Consider the following 16,552-nt stretch of genomic DNA (forward strand, 5'->3'; position numbering starts at 1 on the left):
CAGGTTAATTTGTATACCATTTCAAACCATACACATGTTACAGTAGAACTTCAAAGCCATGTTATCTTCAGAACTGATGAAGGTTACCTGAGAGAATGGACCTATCAGCTAAGCCTCTTTACAGAATAGGATAACTAATTCTGTCATTGGTAGAAATTACTGTTGCAATTCCTGATGGATTTTTACAAGCAAGTAAGAAACCACAATCAAACTGTTTTCTGAATAAAGATTTGATTCTGGAAATTAACTACTAGTTATAAATCACAAGTTGTTTCAAAATACCTCCCAGACGTTACAAACTTCCATAAGCCGTTTTATTTGAAATGTATACTCTGGTTAGTGATCAGGTTAGTTTGTCCTGTACACCAGTGTGTTATGAAACCCCTTATTCTTTCACAGTAAATAGAATACATATAGTAATGCTAAATACAGGTGCAAAGCAGCAAAATAGTGCAAGAGTGTAGGAGTGTAAAATAATATTATTGTACCAAAACTGAGTAACCAATGTGGTAGAGTTAAGAGTAAATGTGTGGCAGCACCTCCAGGAGTAGGGTGTGATAGAGATGTTTGTTCATGACTCGGATAACAGCGCAGTGGAGAAGAAGCTAGTCTTAAGTCTGATCGTCAAGCTTTCAAGCTCCTGTATCTTCTCCCAATGGGGTGATGGGCATCCTTGATAATACTTCCCACTTTCTTAATGTAATGCACCATGAGGATAGAATGAATGGAAGAAAGTGACTACCCTCTGAAAGACTAGTCTGTGTTCGTCGCTTTACAGATTCAGGGAGCCAAGAGCAAAATACTTTTTATAACACATCTGTAGAAGTTCATAAAAATCCTTTTGGATATGTCGTATCTTTTCAGATGTCTAAGAAAGTATGTTGGTGTGCTTTTTTGAATCATTACATCAGTGTGAACGGACCAAGTTAGGTTGTTGGTGATATGGATGCCAAGGAGCGAAGCTGTTAACCATCTGTACTGAAGCTTTGTTGGTGGGACAGGATTATTGACATTACCGGCCAGGTTATTGTCCTGACACAATTTTCTTGATCGCTACACCGCATGTTGTAGATGCGGCTGACAACAATGGTATTGTTGTGAATTTGGAGATTGAGTTAGAATTGTGCTTGGCTATGCTATCATTGGTGTACAGGGAATAGAGCAATATACTGCAAACACATTCCTGAGGTATCTGAGGGTCAGGATGGAGGAAATGTTACAACCAATTTTAACCTACTGAGGTCTGCCAGAATTATTTGGTTCATTTTTAGCTTTTCATGTAAAGCTTGATAAAGACATTGAAGACACAAGATTTATCTATGCATGGCATTTCACACATTTGTTAACTTAATATGAATTATGGCCTGTAGATCTATTGCAGCAGATGAGTCCTTGTCCTTTTTGTATGGTGTTGTCAGGTCTCACAGAAATGTTAAAGTATTTTGTACAATGCTTATTCTCTTTTCTTTTTTATTCTCCACCCCTTGTCAACTGCTGTTCCCCCTCCCAAAACACTTGGCAGAGACCTGAAAAATAATGAAATCTCATGGACTATTGAAGATATGAATGGGGCTTTTTCTCAATTGAGCAAACTAAGGAAATTGTAAGTATCTTCATTTTTTTCTCTCCAGTGGAAACATTCTGAAGATGTCTGCATGATGCATTGTTGTGTATGTGAGCTTAATGTGTGTGTGTGTAAAGTTAGATCAAAAAGTTGACTTAAATGTTTCAAGTGAATTGTTTCAGATTCAGTGATGTGGAATGTATTGAGAATCCAATAGTCTGTGGGATGAGGAAAGGAAGTGTGCTTGAGGATACACTGATCAGGGCAGCCTGATACAGCCTTGCAACTAAATGCTTTTGAAATTGAATAGGGTTGAATTCTCAAGCAATACAATAAGACAAAAATATAGAAATCTGACATTAGAAAAAAATGGTTAATAAAGTTGGATTTCATGATAATTCACAAATGTTGCCGTTTTTGATTTCAAAATTGACCAAATTGACCATAAACGTACAAAATGTTTAAGGGGTTGGACAGGCTAGATGCAGGAAGATTGTTCCCGATGTTGGGGAAGTCCAGAACAAGGGGTCACAGTTTAAGGATAAGGGGAAAGTGTTTTAGGACCGAGATGAGAAAAACAGAGTGGTGAATCTGTGGAATTCTATGGCACAGAAGGTAGTTGAGGCCAGTTCATTGCCTATATTTAAGAGGGAGTTAGATGTGGCCCTTGTGGCAAAAGGGATCAGAGGATATGGAGAGAAGGCAGGTACAGGATACCGAATTGGATGATCAGCCATGATCATATTGAATGGCGGTGCAGGCTCGAATGGCCTACTCCTGCACCTATTTTCTATGTTACTATTTGTATTTGTTAGTACCCGATGCCCTTTATTTTGACTATTTTGCAAAGGGATTTGATCTTTGCTGAGAGGAGCATGTAGTTAGAATATGGAAAGAGAGATTTTATGTGAAACAATGATACTGCTACTTCTTTTTATTCAAAGATGCACATTTTAGATTTATTAAACTAAATGCCTTTTCCCCAGGGGACTACAGGGAAATCGAATCAGATCGATCACAAGGAAAGCATTTTCTGGTCTTGATGCACTTGAACATCTGTAAGTATTCTGGAATTCTAGCACAGATGGTGCTGAGCACTTAAGCCAATTGACTTTGTGGGGCTATGTTTTGGCTATTCTGTAGAGTCTGGGTCCTTCTGTCTTATAGATCTGGGCAATTTATTCCTGGAATATGTGGGAGTGGTTTGGCCTCTAAGGAACTTGAGAAATTTGGCCTCTAGTCTGATGTTTAGAAGAATGAGAAGTGATCTCAATATGCACGGATTTAGGATGAACTACTAGATAACACAATGTTTACTTTTTTTGCCCGAAAATGTCGACTAACATGACAGCCAAGGTGCCTTAGCTAAAACCGTCCCATTAGCATGTATTTGGCCCATATATCTATAAAGCTTTCCATCTCCACCTGTCCAAATGACATTTAAATATTGTTATTGAACCGCCTCAACAACTTTCTGGCAGTTTGTTTTGTATATCTGACACGGTTTGCAAAATAGCTGCCCCTTTGGTTCCTGTTAAACTTCCCCCCTATCATCTTAAACCTCTGCCCTCTAGATTTTGATTCCCCTATCCTGGGAAAATTACTTTACGCATTCACTTTATCTATTCCTGTCTTCATTTTATGCACTTGTGTAAGATCGCCCTTCAGCCCCCTTGTGCTCTAATGAATAAAGTCCTAGACTGCCCAACTTCTCTCTAGCGCAGGACACCAGCTCATGGCAACACCCTCGTAAATCTATTTGGCAATTAAAAAATACTGGTGCCCTTCGTAAATACATAGAACATAGAAAATAGGTGCAGGAGGAGGCCGTTTGGCCCTTCGAGCCAGCACCTCCAAAATCTATTTGGCTATTAAAAAATAAATAGTGCCCTTTTAAGTGAACTAATAATTTTCATACCATATTTCAAATTGGGCAAAGTTGTAAGTCCTTGAATTAATATCTACAAATGTTGATATTTTTAAAGTTGGTGGAAACATGTGGATGATGTTATTTTTAATTAGTGTACTTTTAATTTTTGTTTAGGGATCTGAGTAATAACGCGATTATGTCTGTCCAGAGCAACACCTTTTCTCAGATGAAGAAACTTCATGAATTGTAAGTGAGATCATTGTGGATATTATACATGTGAAGTGTCTGTAACTTTATTTTGGAGTTCTCTTGCATCTTAACAAAAACATCTCAAATCCTGCTTCTGTAGTTCAGATTCAGGCAATATGATTTTCTTTTACTTTTCATCTTATTCCAGCTGGATAATTGTGAACACTTGTTTCTCAGGTACTTGAATACTTCAAGCCTCCTTTGTGATTGTCAGCTGAAGTGGCTGCACCAGTGGGCAATTGATAATGGATTTCAGTCTTTCATTAATGCAAGTTGTGCCCATCCCCAGTGGCTGAAGGGAAGAAGTATATTTGCTACTAAACCAGAAGAGTTTGTATGTGGTGAGATATGAATTTTTGTTTAAACAACGTTACATTTTCAATTGTTTAAATAAAGGTGATAAAAACGAATAATTTTAAAGTGTTTTATTAATCCATTGCAAAAAGTCCATCATATTATTTCTGATGTACATTTTTTTTTTGCTGAATTTAAAATTATTGAAAAATGATTCCTTGCAGATGACTTTCCCAAACCTGAGATAATGGAACAACCTGAAACACAAGCAGCTGTAAAGCATTCAAATGTGAGCTTCATCTGCTCAGCAGCCAGCAGCAGCGATTCTCCAATGACATTTGCCTGGAAGAAAGATAATGAGGTGCTTCATGAAGCTGAGATTGAGAACTATGCCCATCTTCGTTCTCAAGGTGGTGAAGTAATGGAATATACTACCATCTTGCGTCTTCGACATGTAAATTTCAGCAGTGAAGGAAAATACCAGTGCGTGATTTCCAACCACTTTGGTTCATCCTACTCCAACAAAGCCAAACTGACTGTGAATAGTACGTATTGAGCTGCAAGTATATTTTGGTAATTTAGTAGTTTGGGATGTTTCTAATCAGGGGTGACATTCAAAAGGTTAAATATCCCAGCTAATGATGAACATGGTAGTCACTTAGTCATCTGATGGCAATCTATAAATATGCCAACGGCTTGGATAGAATAGACATTTAAACATGTTAAAAGCCATCAATAAAAAAATGCCAAGCTTATACCCAAGAACCGGTTATTCAGAATGAATTCTTGAGAAATCCATTTATTGCTGTTCTGAGAATTCCATTACCTGCCTTTCAAAATGTAATTACCTGTCTTTATCCTTATGAAATGTATGTTTCCAAAGCCTGCCATTTCATAAATCTATTTGTAGTTGAGAATTAAATGTCATGGTTATGTTGAGAATTAATGTGTACAACAGAAATAAAGACAATGTATTTAATATTTTGCTTTTGTTGCCCTTTGCAGTGTTACCATCATTTACAAAGTCACCCACAGACCTCACTATTCGAGCAGGAGCAATGGCCCGTTTAGAATGTGCTGCCATTGGGCATCCTACACCACAGATAGCGTGGCAAAAAGACGGTGGCACTGACTTCCCCGCTGCACGAGAGAGAAGGATGCATGTTATGCCAGAAGATGATGTATTTTTTATTGTAGATGTCAAAGTGGAGGACATTGGAATTTATAGCTGTACTGCACAAAATAGTGCTGGAGCTATTTCAGCCAATGCAACACTAACTGTATTAGGTGAGTACATGTATGAGCTTGTCATTTGACTGAGCAGATAAGAAATTTAAAGAAATATATAGTTTTGTGCCATTTAAAAATGGAGCAAATTTTTTTTGTTTTATCTTAATGTTGGACTTGGGATAGAATTTTTTGGGGTATCGTGTGTAATCCTTATTAATATGTGATTGATGCATTTTTAATCATTTTGAAGGTAAAAATATGAATATATAGATATCTATATAAAACTTTTAATCTCAGACTACTTTTAATCCAGAAACACCTTCATTTGTGCGTCCTCTTGTCGATAAAACGGTGGCGAAAGGTGAAACTGCAGTTCTACAGTGCATAGCAGCTGGGAGTCCACCTCCAAAACTGAACTGGACAAAAGACGACAGTCCTTTATCAGTAACTGAAAGACACTTCTTTGCTGCTGGAAATCAACTGTTGATTATTGTAGACAGCAGCCTGGATGATGCTGGGAAGTACACGTGTGAAATGTCGAATACCCTTGGAACTGAGCGGGGACACATTCGTCTTGCTGTCCTACCTACACCAAACTGTGACTCTGCACAAGGTGCTACATCATTTGAAGAGGATGGATGGTCTACCATTGGAATTGTAATCATAGCAGTGGTCTGCTGTGTGGTTGGCACATCTTTGGTTTGGGTAGTCATTATTTACCACACAAGAAGGAAGAGTGAGGACTGCAGCGTGACAAACACAGGTGTGAAATTTAAACATAAACCTGTAGGAGATAGAAATGAGAGTAATGTACTACGCAATTTGAATTTTTTTTTAACGGTTTTCTGTTCTTCCTCCTGGCCAGACATGATAGAATGTTGTGCCATTAGAAAATAGAGCAAATATTTTTTTGTTTAACTTAAAATATTGGTCTTTGGTATTTATAAATACATTATTTTTATATATCCTCATTACTGTGCAGTCAATGCATTTTTTTATATTAAAGGTAAAATGTGCCTTCAGCTTGTGTGATTACATGGCTACGAAAGGGAAAGTGATTGTTTATTACAGGGGTCTGACATTTAAGTACTGTCATGTTGTTCAACTGCAGGAAGTATTACAATCTGATTTAGTTGCGTCTTAGTTTCAAGCTCAGACATGAATATTTAATGAGCCACTAGTCAACAGCTGAAAATGAGAATCCGAGCTGATCTTTACCCCTCTTAAGTATCCAAGGACTGGTTGTGTTCCCTTGTTATTCCTACTGAAATCATTAAGGCCTGCATGGATCAGCGATCAAGCTAAGATTTTGACACGTATACCTTAACTATTTGCTGGATTATATTGCTGAGCTATCAAGGGAACTGGTATATTTTTTTTCCTATCAATGTTTTGTTTCCTTTCGTTGGAATCCCCCCCCCCCCCCCCCCCCCCCCCCCCCCAAAAAAAAAACTGCTCCCAGGGTGGTTAATTCATCATTTGCACCTATATTCTCATTTTCAGTTTGACTCGCTGTAGCATTTTAAAAACGGACAACTTTTCTGCATTTATTCATGATAAAGGTATATTGATTCATTTGGCATAATTGTTCCTTTAAAGCACACTTTATTATTGTAAAAGATAGATTTGGAAGATGTCATGACCCAAAATATTTGCCTTCACAGTTACTTCTCCCGTTGAGTTCCTCCAATCATTTTTGCTCAAGGTTGCAGCAATTGCAGACACTTGTGTCTCTGAGAAATATTTACTTTGGGGTTTTGAAATTGAAATATTTATGAACATTTTCAATTAAAATCATAGCTGTTGTTTGCTTTTCTCTAATGTATCACTGGAGTCGTCATCTTTTGCTTTTTTTAATACTTTTTTTCCCCATACTTGATAGCTGTGACCATCCTCTTTTGTTAGGCTATGTGAAAAGCCACTATCTGTGGTCCTACTTTTGATTTGTGACTCCTGTTCAATTGTGTTGATATGGAAGAAACAACAACCCACTCCCAAACATTATCACCAACTCCTATGACTAGAGTCCTGAAGGCTTTATGTTGTCCCCATGGTTCTCCTCTGAGCTTAACTAACCTAAGGCAGGTGCTAGCACTTTGCCTGTGGGACCTTGTGTATCTGGAGTTTGGTGCGGCATAATGTAGACAAGTTGTACAGTGAATCTTGAATGTGTAATATTTTCTTTAACTGAAAAAAAATGTTTAATTAGTTATAGACTTGTGTCAATTTTAAAATGTTAAGAGTGTTTTTCAAAGTTAATTAGCAAGGTTAGTGCAAAAGTAGGGCTACAGAAATTAAAATTGTAAACAGTAAATCAGAATTGGATGTACAAAGTAACTTCCGTTCAGAAATTGGGAACATTTTGCAAAATGAAACTTTTTGGTGTTCTGAGAGGAACGAAAGCAACTTTAAGGGATTTTATTTGAGTAACTTCTTAATATGCTATTTTAGTTATGAATTAATAATTTGACCAGATGTTAAAGTTGTTCTTGTTGTTTCTCAGATGAGACTAACTTGCCTGCAGATATCTCAAGCTACTTGTCATCCCAGGGAACACTGTCAGATCATCAGGAAGGCTATGGGCGATCCGAAGCTGGAAGTCACCATCAGCTTATGACAGGTTCTATGAATGGATATTTGCTTCAACACAGAGGAAGCGATGGTGAGTATTGGAGAAAAAAGAAATCTGCCTGTGAAAATTCCTTCATTTTCAATGTTAATGTGCATGCATGCTCTGGTTCTTGATAGTCTGTGAACGTAACAGTCCAGGTTGCCAACTAAACCACAGTCAAAATTATTATATTCTGAGTTTATTAATGTTAATTTTTAAGCACTCAAAGGCATAGGTGGCAGTGTGACTAATAAAAAATCACCACAAAAATAATATTAATTGGCTATTCCGCATTGATCCAGGCACCAAGTTCAATCATAATCAACCAAGCAGAGTCCCTCTCAAACACCTGGGGGCTGATTGTGAGCTGTCCCACAGCCTTATCAAGTAACATTCTGGCATCGTCACACTTGCAAAATCATAGTGAACAGACAACATGTTAGTCCTCCTCCATTCCAATCCCTGGGTATGTTCCACCTGCGTTGGCAGGACTTCCAAATCGAAGGGATCTGGAAGTTCTCAACATTTAATCCAGACCTCATGATGTCTCATGGCTTTTGGTTAAACATGGAAAGAAAATGCTCCTTATTTGCCAATATTTTCAATTGATGAATTAGTACTCCAGTTGTGCAACGTATTGAATCATTTGAAAGTAGTGCATGCACAAGGTATACTCTGGGTGGGAGACATCAACATCCATTACCAACTGGTTTAATAGTCAACTCACTCAATGGTGATGTTGAGTCTGGCTGCCAGATTGGGTTTGTGTCAGGTAGTGAGTGAACGAACAGTGAGTTAAACAAATTGACACCATCAATCTAGATGTGGGTGAATCTCTGTGAAAGAATTAATAGAACTGACCACTGCGCAATTTGTAGACATGGTTCTGGTTTCATGGTGAGCAAATGGCCTCCCTCATCACCAACACTCCCCAACCTTCACCACATCCCTTTCCAATCTTGCTATATAACATTATAATTGCATTGTGTAGGAAGGAACTTCAGATGCTCCACCAGTCTCCCTCTTGGATTCCAACGGGCGGCCTTCTACCCCTTTTAGACCTTCACATATTTTGAACTGCCGGTGTGACATAAACAGTCTCAACTTTTCCAATTACTTTACCTACTCTAACTTCACCCCATCTGAACGTACAGCCCTCCTCTCACTCTGCAGCTATCCAAATAATCCTTAAAAAAAAAAAAAAAAAAGAGTATGAAGAAGGATCTCGACCTCACCCATTCCTTTTCTCCAGAGATGTTGCCTGTCCTGTTGAGTTACTGCAGCATTTAGTGTTTAGTACAAATGCATTAACTGGGAACAATTCAAAACTTGGGCATCTAATGTACCATGGACAAAGCAGTAGTAGAAATGTGTGTTTCCACAACCTGGACATTCAAGACCTGGTCTTACTAATAGCAAATCAATGACAAGTATAGTTGAGTGTGCTTAACTTTGCAGTATCAGGGTGGTTAAACAGGGTAGTGTATGCTAACTAGCAATCAACATTAAAACATGCAATAGTCAGAGGTAAACAATCTCATAACCAGCAGGTCAAATGCACCTGTGCAGCTTACTACATCTATCAACAGGGGAAGGAAGCTCGAGTAACATTTCTGATTTTGCACAGTAGCAGCACTTAGCATAGAAAGGTTGAGGACAAACCTGAAACATTTGTAAATGCAATCAGTCAGAAGTGATGAATGGATCAGTCTTCACTTTCTGAAATTTGCATATCATGGAAAGCAGTCTCCAACTAGCTTGATTCCACTCCACGTGGGAACTACAGGGGGGGGAGTGTGGTCTACCATTGAAGTCGACTATATTGACTATGTGAGCATATCAGAGGTGGGATGTCCTGTATCAGGTGACCTACCTCCAAATCCCCTGAATCTTCTCAACATTCAAAACATTATGCCACATTCACCATTTTCCCGGTCAAATGCAATTCCAACACCTCAGCCCAATTGTATCCAGGACAAATCATCCCATTTGACTGGTACCCAACCTGAGCATTTGTTCCCTTCCCCACCTGAGCTCAGTACTGCATTCTCTACAAAATACATTGCAGCTATTTCAGCGCTGCCAAGTAGTATGGATTTTCCATATTTTGTATGGAAATGCGATAAGAATACGGATGTATGATTTTGCGTTAAATACGGATTTTTTTTTAATTGGCCCGACTTGATGCTTTAAAAAATGCAAGAATATAAAAAGTCATACTGTGCCTACAAAAATGATAGAAGATTAAATCTATTAGTATTTTAAATTTAAAGATCTGGATAACTATTTTGGTAAACTTTGATCTGATTGTCCAGCTCGGGGTTTAAACGTCGCTGTCAGTTTAGCGCGTGGAAATTTAAACAAAGCGCTGTCGGCTGCAGGTCTATGGGTTCTAAATATAGCGCTACTGGCTGGAGTGCTATGGGCTTTACACATAGCGCTATGGGTCAGACTGTTCGGGAAAGTACAGAGGGAGAGGGAGTGGGAGGGAATAAGAGAGGGTGGGAGAAAAAAAGGAAGGAGATGGGGAGGAAGAGTGGGAGAGGGAGGGAAAGAGGAAGGAGGGAGGGCAAGGGAGGCTTCCAAAATTGCTTCTACATGATCTGGTGCTGAAAGCAGGAAGCAGCCATCAAACAGCAGTATACAAAGAGATGACAATGAATGCACTGTCAAGTAAGGTGCGTAGAAGACATGTCAATTGGTAGCAAAGCTATGCATGCTTGTACTCTTACATGGGTATGGCCGCACATTTAAAAAAATGTTTGCACCAAAATGGCACCGTGTAAAAATACTGATTTCCTCAGCAAAATACTGATTTTAAGGTACTAGAATACTGAAATGCTCTGACAAAACTTGGCGGCTTTGCTATTTGCTTCAGCACCTCTCAAACCACTGACTACTACCACCAAGGAGGGAAAGACTTAAAGCACATCACAATATTGCCACCTGCAACTGCTTATTAAATTTTGCACCATGCCAAGTTGGAAATATATTGCTGTTCTTTCACAAAATTGCTACTAAATTCTAGAATTATGCCATCAGTATCACGAGTATTTTTACTGATTCTTGAAATTGGCACACTATTTTCTCAAAATAATTAAGGATGGGTAATACATGTTCTGCTGGACTGTGATCCCGAAGTCTATGAATATATATATTTTTTTTAATTACCCCTTGCAATAAGCAATAGTATTATAAACAGTTTCTAAGGATAATGTACAAAAAATTGTACTTTGGGGAAATTGAAATATTTGTATAGATCAGTGTGATTAAAGTGTCTCTGTTTTCTTAAAGATCTTTGTCACATTGACAATGCAAGTGATACTGACATAGAAGGCATATCTGATCCTCTGGTTTTTCACAACACTGACCGTGCACCCTCGATGTACGTTGGAGGAATTGTGTATGATGCTGAAACACTGGACATAATCAGCCATCAAGGTAAGATAAAGACCCAGCATTTATTTATTTGCCCTTGTACTCCACAATTTGAGATTATAATAGAAAAAAATCACATGTGGGTAAAGTGCACATTGCCAGATTTTATTAAAGGGTATTTTTAAACATTTTGTTTTCACCATGTAGAAATTACAGCTGTTTATACATAGGTATAAGAGGCCTCTCAGCACTTGGTCTTTCCTCCAGTCTTTCCATCACCGTTGGAAACTTTTATTGCTGTTTACCAACATGAGGACCAAAGTTGTCCCAATGAAAGTAAAAAAAAAAACAGTATGAGACTGAGAAACAAGAATAAAACTTAGGTTTACCAAAATCAACTGTTTGGAACATCATTAAGAAGAAAGAGAGCACTGGTGAGCTTACTAATCGCAAAGGGACTGACTGGCCAAGGAAGACCTCGACAGCTGATGACCGAAGAATTCTATAATAAAGAAAAATCCCCATTGTTTTCTGAGTTTGTGTCGGGACAATAATATCATTGAGTGGAATTAAAGAAAAGGTTATGTGCAGTGCCGGAAACCATGGTTGCAATTGGCATAGTGGTCTCGGCAACTGTGATAGTCCTAGCACACACTATGGTGCTGATAGTTGACTAATGCCGTCACACTCATATTTTCCACTTGCCATTTCAAACAATTTTAGTTCAGGAATTTGAATAATTTTCTCTAATTTTGAATTTATCATGCAGATTTGTTTCGCATTACCTAGAAATTCAATGCTGTAAATAAGAATTTGGCTGTTGCGGCAGTCGTTTTGGAATTCAAATGTTTACTGAAGTTGCTGATGGAAAACAGATGCAAATAATTTGTATAGGATATTAGCCTGGGCATAACTAAATCCAAATGATTATAATCCTAGAATGGTGATCGTAAAGGTTTCCTAAACTGACACTCAAATTTATTTGGCCCTTTTTTTTGCCTGCAAATACTTTTGTTACTTCAGTACTCTTTGGGTGAAAAATGTTATTGCTGACTTATCAACATCTTAATCGGGCCTTCATACAAAGGCTTAACCCCTTACCAATCTTTCCTAGAATTAAACATTTGAATACTTCCAAATAGATTACTGCCTTAACCCAGGATCATAATGTCTCTTGTTTGTCATGTGACATCAGGTATGATTGTGACAAAGATGAAAGCTTTTCTCATATTCTTTCTCCACCCTTTGCCATTGCTGAATGTATTGTCCTTGGTGTCCATCTTGTTGCAAATGTTGACCTCGCTGTCATCATTCGTCCTGAAAAGGACGCAAGCTTCCGGCGACAATAAGTGGAAGCCGCCACTTGTCGCAATAGATAATTGTGATCGCAGAATTAGCTCAGGATACTTCCAGTTTCCAGCCCCATGATGCGGACTCTTCTGCTATGGGGCCATATAGTCTTCCTAAAACTTGATATCATCACCCAACTAGATAAGGTTGCACGTAACCTTTTCTTAAATGCACTGGTATTACAAAAAATAATCATCTGGAACAGCTTTTTATACTGCCCAATCATACCCAAGGATCTATTGTTGAGGGCATCTCATCCGCATGTTATACTGCAGCAATGTCCCCCCCAAAGCACAATGCCATTTTCCTTAAATGAGCTGTCAATATCCAGTTTTACCGTGCCTCTGTTCACCCATCTGCTGTCTCAATTGGACTGCATGCCCATCATCAATACAAGATGAGCAAAAACTTTGGTCCTTACTTCAAATCTTTCCCTGACACCAATATCATACCTCTTGAGTTTAGATATTCAGCATAGAAACAGGTCCTTTGGCCCACCGAGTCCACAACGACCAGCGTTCCCCACACATTAACACTACTCTAGGCACACTAGTGACAATTTTTACATTTACCCCAAATCTATTAACCTACAACCCTGTACGTCTTTGGAGTGTGGGAGGAAACTGAACATCTCAGGAAAAAACCCAGGCAGGTCGTGGGGAGAACTTACAAACTACTTACAGGCAAGTACCTGTACTCCGGATCTAACCTGGGTTTCTGGCACTGTAAGACAGTAGCTCTACTGCTAGGCCACTGTGCTGCCCTCTTTTTGGCAATTAAAGTCTGAACGTGGTTTAGTGACCCTGATGTCATGTCAAATTCTACATGGTAGAAGTGCCTTAGACCAGAGGGTTCTGGTTTAAGGTGTGGAGTGTGAGGGTTAGAGTGGAACCAAGAAATATTTGTTTCACTGAGTGGTTGCAACCGGGAGCACTGCCTCAGAAGTTGGTAGAGCCTAATATTTGTAACATGTATGGTATGAGCATTTGAATCACTGAGACATCGCACACTATGTCCCAAGGACCTGTAAATGGGGTTAGTAAAGACAGGTGTGTAATGGTCACCATGAATGGGAAGAGCCTGTTTCTGTGCAATTCCAACATTCTGTACAATTACAAATTCCAAGATTTTCCAACTGTGCACATCATTACCCAGACTGCATGTACCCACTTCCAGAGAACTATCTAACTCCACTCCACTTTAGCTTAACTGCTGAACCCCTTTTTGGTGATTGTTGCCTTTAAATGTAACTCTTAGCTTTCCCATATGTTCCACACAACTTAGTCATCCAAAACCCGGCTGTCCACATACTCTCTCAACTTTCATTCATCCACTCCCAGTGCACCTATCTTAAGTTTTCATGACTATTTCATAAATCTGAGGTAACAGCTGGAGATAGTCTCGTAATCTTTTAAAGGCAAATGAAGCTGATCACTTAAGTGAGTACTTGGTCGATTCTATTGATCTGTTGACCATTGCAATCTCGTATTTTCTGACTCTAATATTTGTTATTTAAACCAGATGATAGTTCTGACCAGATGGCAGTTTGTGCTGGTGCCTACAATGATAGCATCTATTCAAAGAAGAAAGGGTACTCTCAGTTCATTCAAGTGCCCCCAGAAGACTACTTTGACCAAGCTGTTGCAAAAAAAATAACGCAACTCCCAAATTCAAACTTATTCAATCCTGTTCAAACTCCGCACATAGTGACTGCTGTTGACATACCAGTGTCAAACGGGAATCCAGAAAGATTAACAGCAACCCACAATATGTATGGTGGTAGGTAGGTATTTTTTTCAATGTTACGCTAAAATTATTGCAATATGTAGGAGCAAAAGATTGAACAATTCTGAATGTTTTATTATATTGTTTGTTGTGCTCCTTTTCTGGCCATCAGTTTTCTCAAGTAAAATGTTTTATTCCCCGCAATAATATTGTAGTTAAGTACTGAAGCTCATTTATGATATCTTAAGTTGATTTGATAATTCGATAGTTTTTGCCCCCCCCTTGATTTTTGACCAACTTTATTGTTTTTTGTATTCATTATTGCATGCCTGCATAATTATGAAATCTGGCCACTTTGTTAAATTTTGTTTCATACCTTGGAGTAATTGAAGATAATATAATGTCCGCAGCAATCTAGCTAAAATTGTGGCAAACTGCAAGCCATGAGGATTGGTTGCTCAAATAACCAGACAGAGCTTCATTCAAATGCTCTTTGGAATAGTCTGATTTAAATTTGTATGATTAAGCAGTTCGATCTTTAAGTTTCATTTGTTTTAATAATATAAAGCAGGCTGCTTTTCAGTTGATTCTTACCACAGCTTTTTCCGTGAGAAGCGAGGTTGCATTGTAAATGTGACAGATTTTTTTTTAAATGGAAACTGGAAACTTGAGTGGTGTTCAAAGAACGTTGTGACTTCTGTGGTTCAGTGAATCTTCCTGACTCTTGTTCAGGATTAAAAATTTACAGAACTTTTCTGCTTAACTGGACATGAAGGGAAAATGTATCTTATGGCTCCATCTTTTACTGGACATGGGCATGTCAGCAACTTAATCCTTTGATAGCTTTATAGTATGTTCATGGGTGACTCTTTGAAAAGCAACGTACTTGAAACCATTGAGGCATTCACACTTCCATGAGATATATTACAAAAGTGAACAGCTTCATTATATTCAAGATTTAAGGATATCTTGCATTATGGGGTTTATTAATGGTGTTCTAATTGTCAAAGAATACATCAACTATAAAGTTTTTAAACTTGTTCAAGTTAAACAATCTTGTGTTTAGGCTAGAAATTTTAGCAGGGTTCAGACTTATTTGAATTTGAGGCATACATAATCATATTTTTGCATTGTATTTCTATCTTGAGACTTTCACTCATTTTTATCTATACTATGCAAAAATAAAGTTTTATTATTTGTAGAGAAACCAACTGATATCTAGAAATTGTAGTATGCAATTGGTAGTTTGGAAATTTCCATAATTATATCGGATAATTTGGTTGTGTTTTTGCCCTTTTTAACGTTTGCAATTTATTGGCAGGGACATTTGGAAAACGAGTGTGGAGAACACACCAGGATCCCTACTCTGATTATGTTCAGCCGGCTGCATCTCGGTCTTTAACTCTTCATACTCCTCAAGGAACATTGGACAGTGATTGTGATGTTGACACAGAATCGGAGAGTCTCTCTGCTTCCATCACAGGGAAACACAATAGTACTTATGAACATGTTGATAAATGTAGGACTCCAACTTTTCAGCCTTGCAGAGTTAAAACGTGAACTACACTTCTCAAATTTATTGTACCAAAGAAAGACTTAAACTACCTCAGCAAAACTGTTGCTTCAGTTTTCCAGAAAAGTGATTTCTTCTAAGAATTATTTGTATCTCAAAGATTGTAGATCGCTATAAACTGATGATTAATGGACCAAGAGGAAGCATTGTTATTGTATGCTTTTATTTTGAGAGCACTATCTTCTGAAGTATGATGAATTTGCTATATTTTTTATTTTATACTTTTTTACTGAATATTTTTAATTTTTCACCTGTAAATTATGTAAATTACAAGTATTTTACCTATGTATAATAGGAATACTTAATGAATTGTTTGTCATTATATTAGAATTTTATCATTGATGGTACAGCATGTTAGTTACATGGTGCTAAATCTGACTATAGGTCAGCATATTAGTGCCTTATTTTGCACATTTACATTGACAATAAAATAGCATTTTGCTTCGAGCTAATTTCAAAAGTGCACCTTGTTTTTGTCATGACTTGAATTTATGCACTGTGTAATCATTTGTAATTATCATCTGACTCTTAACCCATCATGGCTGCAATGAAAGATGTCTGAGGTACCTTAATAGCAAAAGATCCACATTTGCTGATGTTACTGATTGTGTTGAACTTTAAAAAGATGGACTTGAATCATGCTGAGTGATCATCTACAGTCCAAGGGGAATGCCACCTCTCAACCATTCACATCTGTTTTTCTTGGAC

General features: G+C 38.0%; 1 protein-coding gene across 1 annotated transcript in view; it reads left to right on the plus strand.

The window, feature by feature from the left end:
* The window catches only part of lrig3 (leucine-rich repeats and immunoglobulin-like domains 3), a 56,672-nt gene extending 40,365 nt beyond the window's left edge, over window positions 1-16,307 (plus strand). Inside the window, exons 9-19 of the mRNA XM_055650684.1 lie at window positions 1,523-1,603; window positions 2,551-2,622; window positions 3,609-3,680; window positions 3,861-4,024; window positions 4,202-4,522; window positions 4,983-5,264; window positions 5,521-5,970; window positions 7,711-7,869; window positions 11,113-11,259; window positions 14,068-14,325; window positions 15,593-16,307. Coding sequence (XP_055506659.1) covers window positions 1,523-1,603; window positions 2,551-2,622; window positions 3,609-3,680; window positions 3,861-4,024; window positions 4,202-4,522; window positions 4,983-5,264; window positions 5,521-5,970; window positions 7,711-7,869; window positions 11,113-11,259; window positions 14,068-14,325; window positions 15,593-15,831 — 2,245 coding nt within the window. The 3' untranslated portion in view covers window positions 15,832-16,307. The remainder of the gene's footprint in view (window positions 1-1,522; window positions 1,604-2,550; window positions 2,623-3,608; window positions 3,681-3,860; window positions 4,025-4,201; window positions 4,523-4,982; window positions 5,265-5,520; window positions 5,971-7,710; window positions 7,870-11,112; window positions 11,260-14,067; window positions 14,326-15,592) is intronic.
* Window positions 16,308-16,552: the final 245 nt, after the last annotated feature.

Source organism: Leucoraja erinacea, chromosome 19 (assembly GCF_028641065.1).
Source record: "Leucoraja erinacea ecotype New England chromosome 19, Leri_hhj_1, whole genome shotgun sequence".
NCBI classification, from domain to species: domain Eukaryota; kingdom Metazoa; phylum Chordata; class Chondrichthyes; order Rajiformes; family Rajidae; genus Leucoraja; species Leucoraja erinaceus.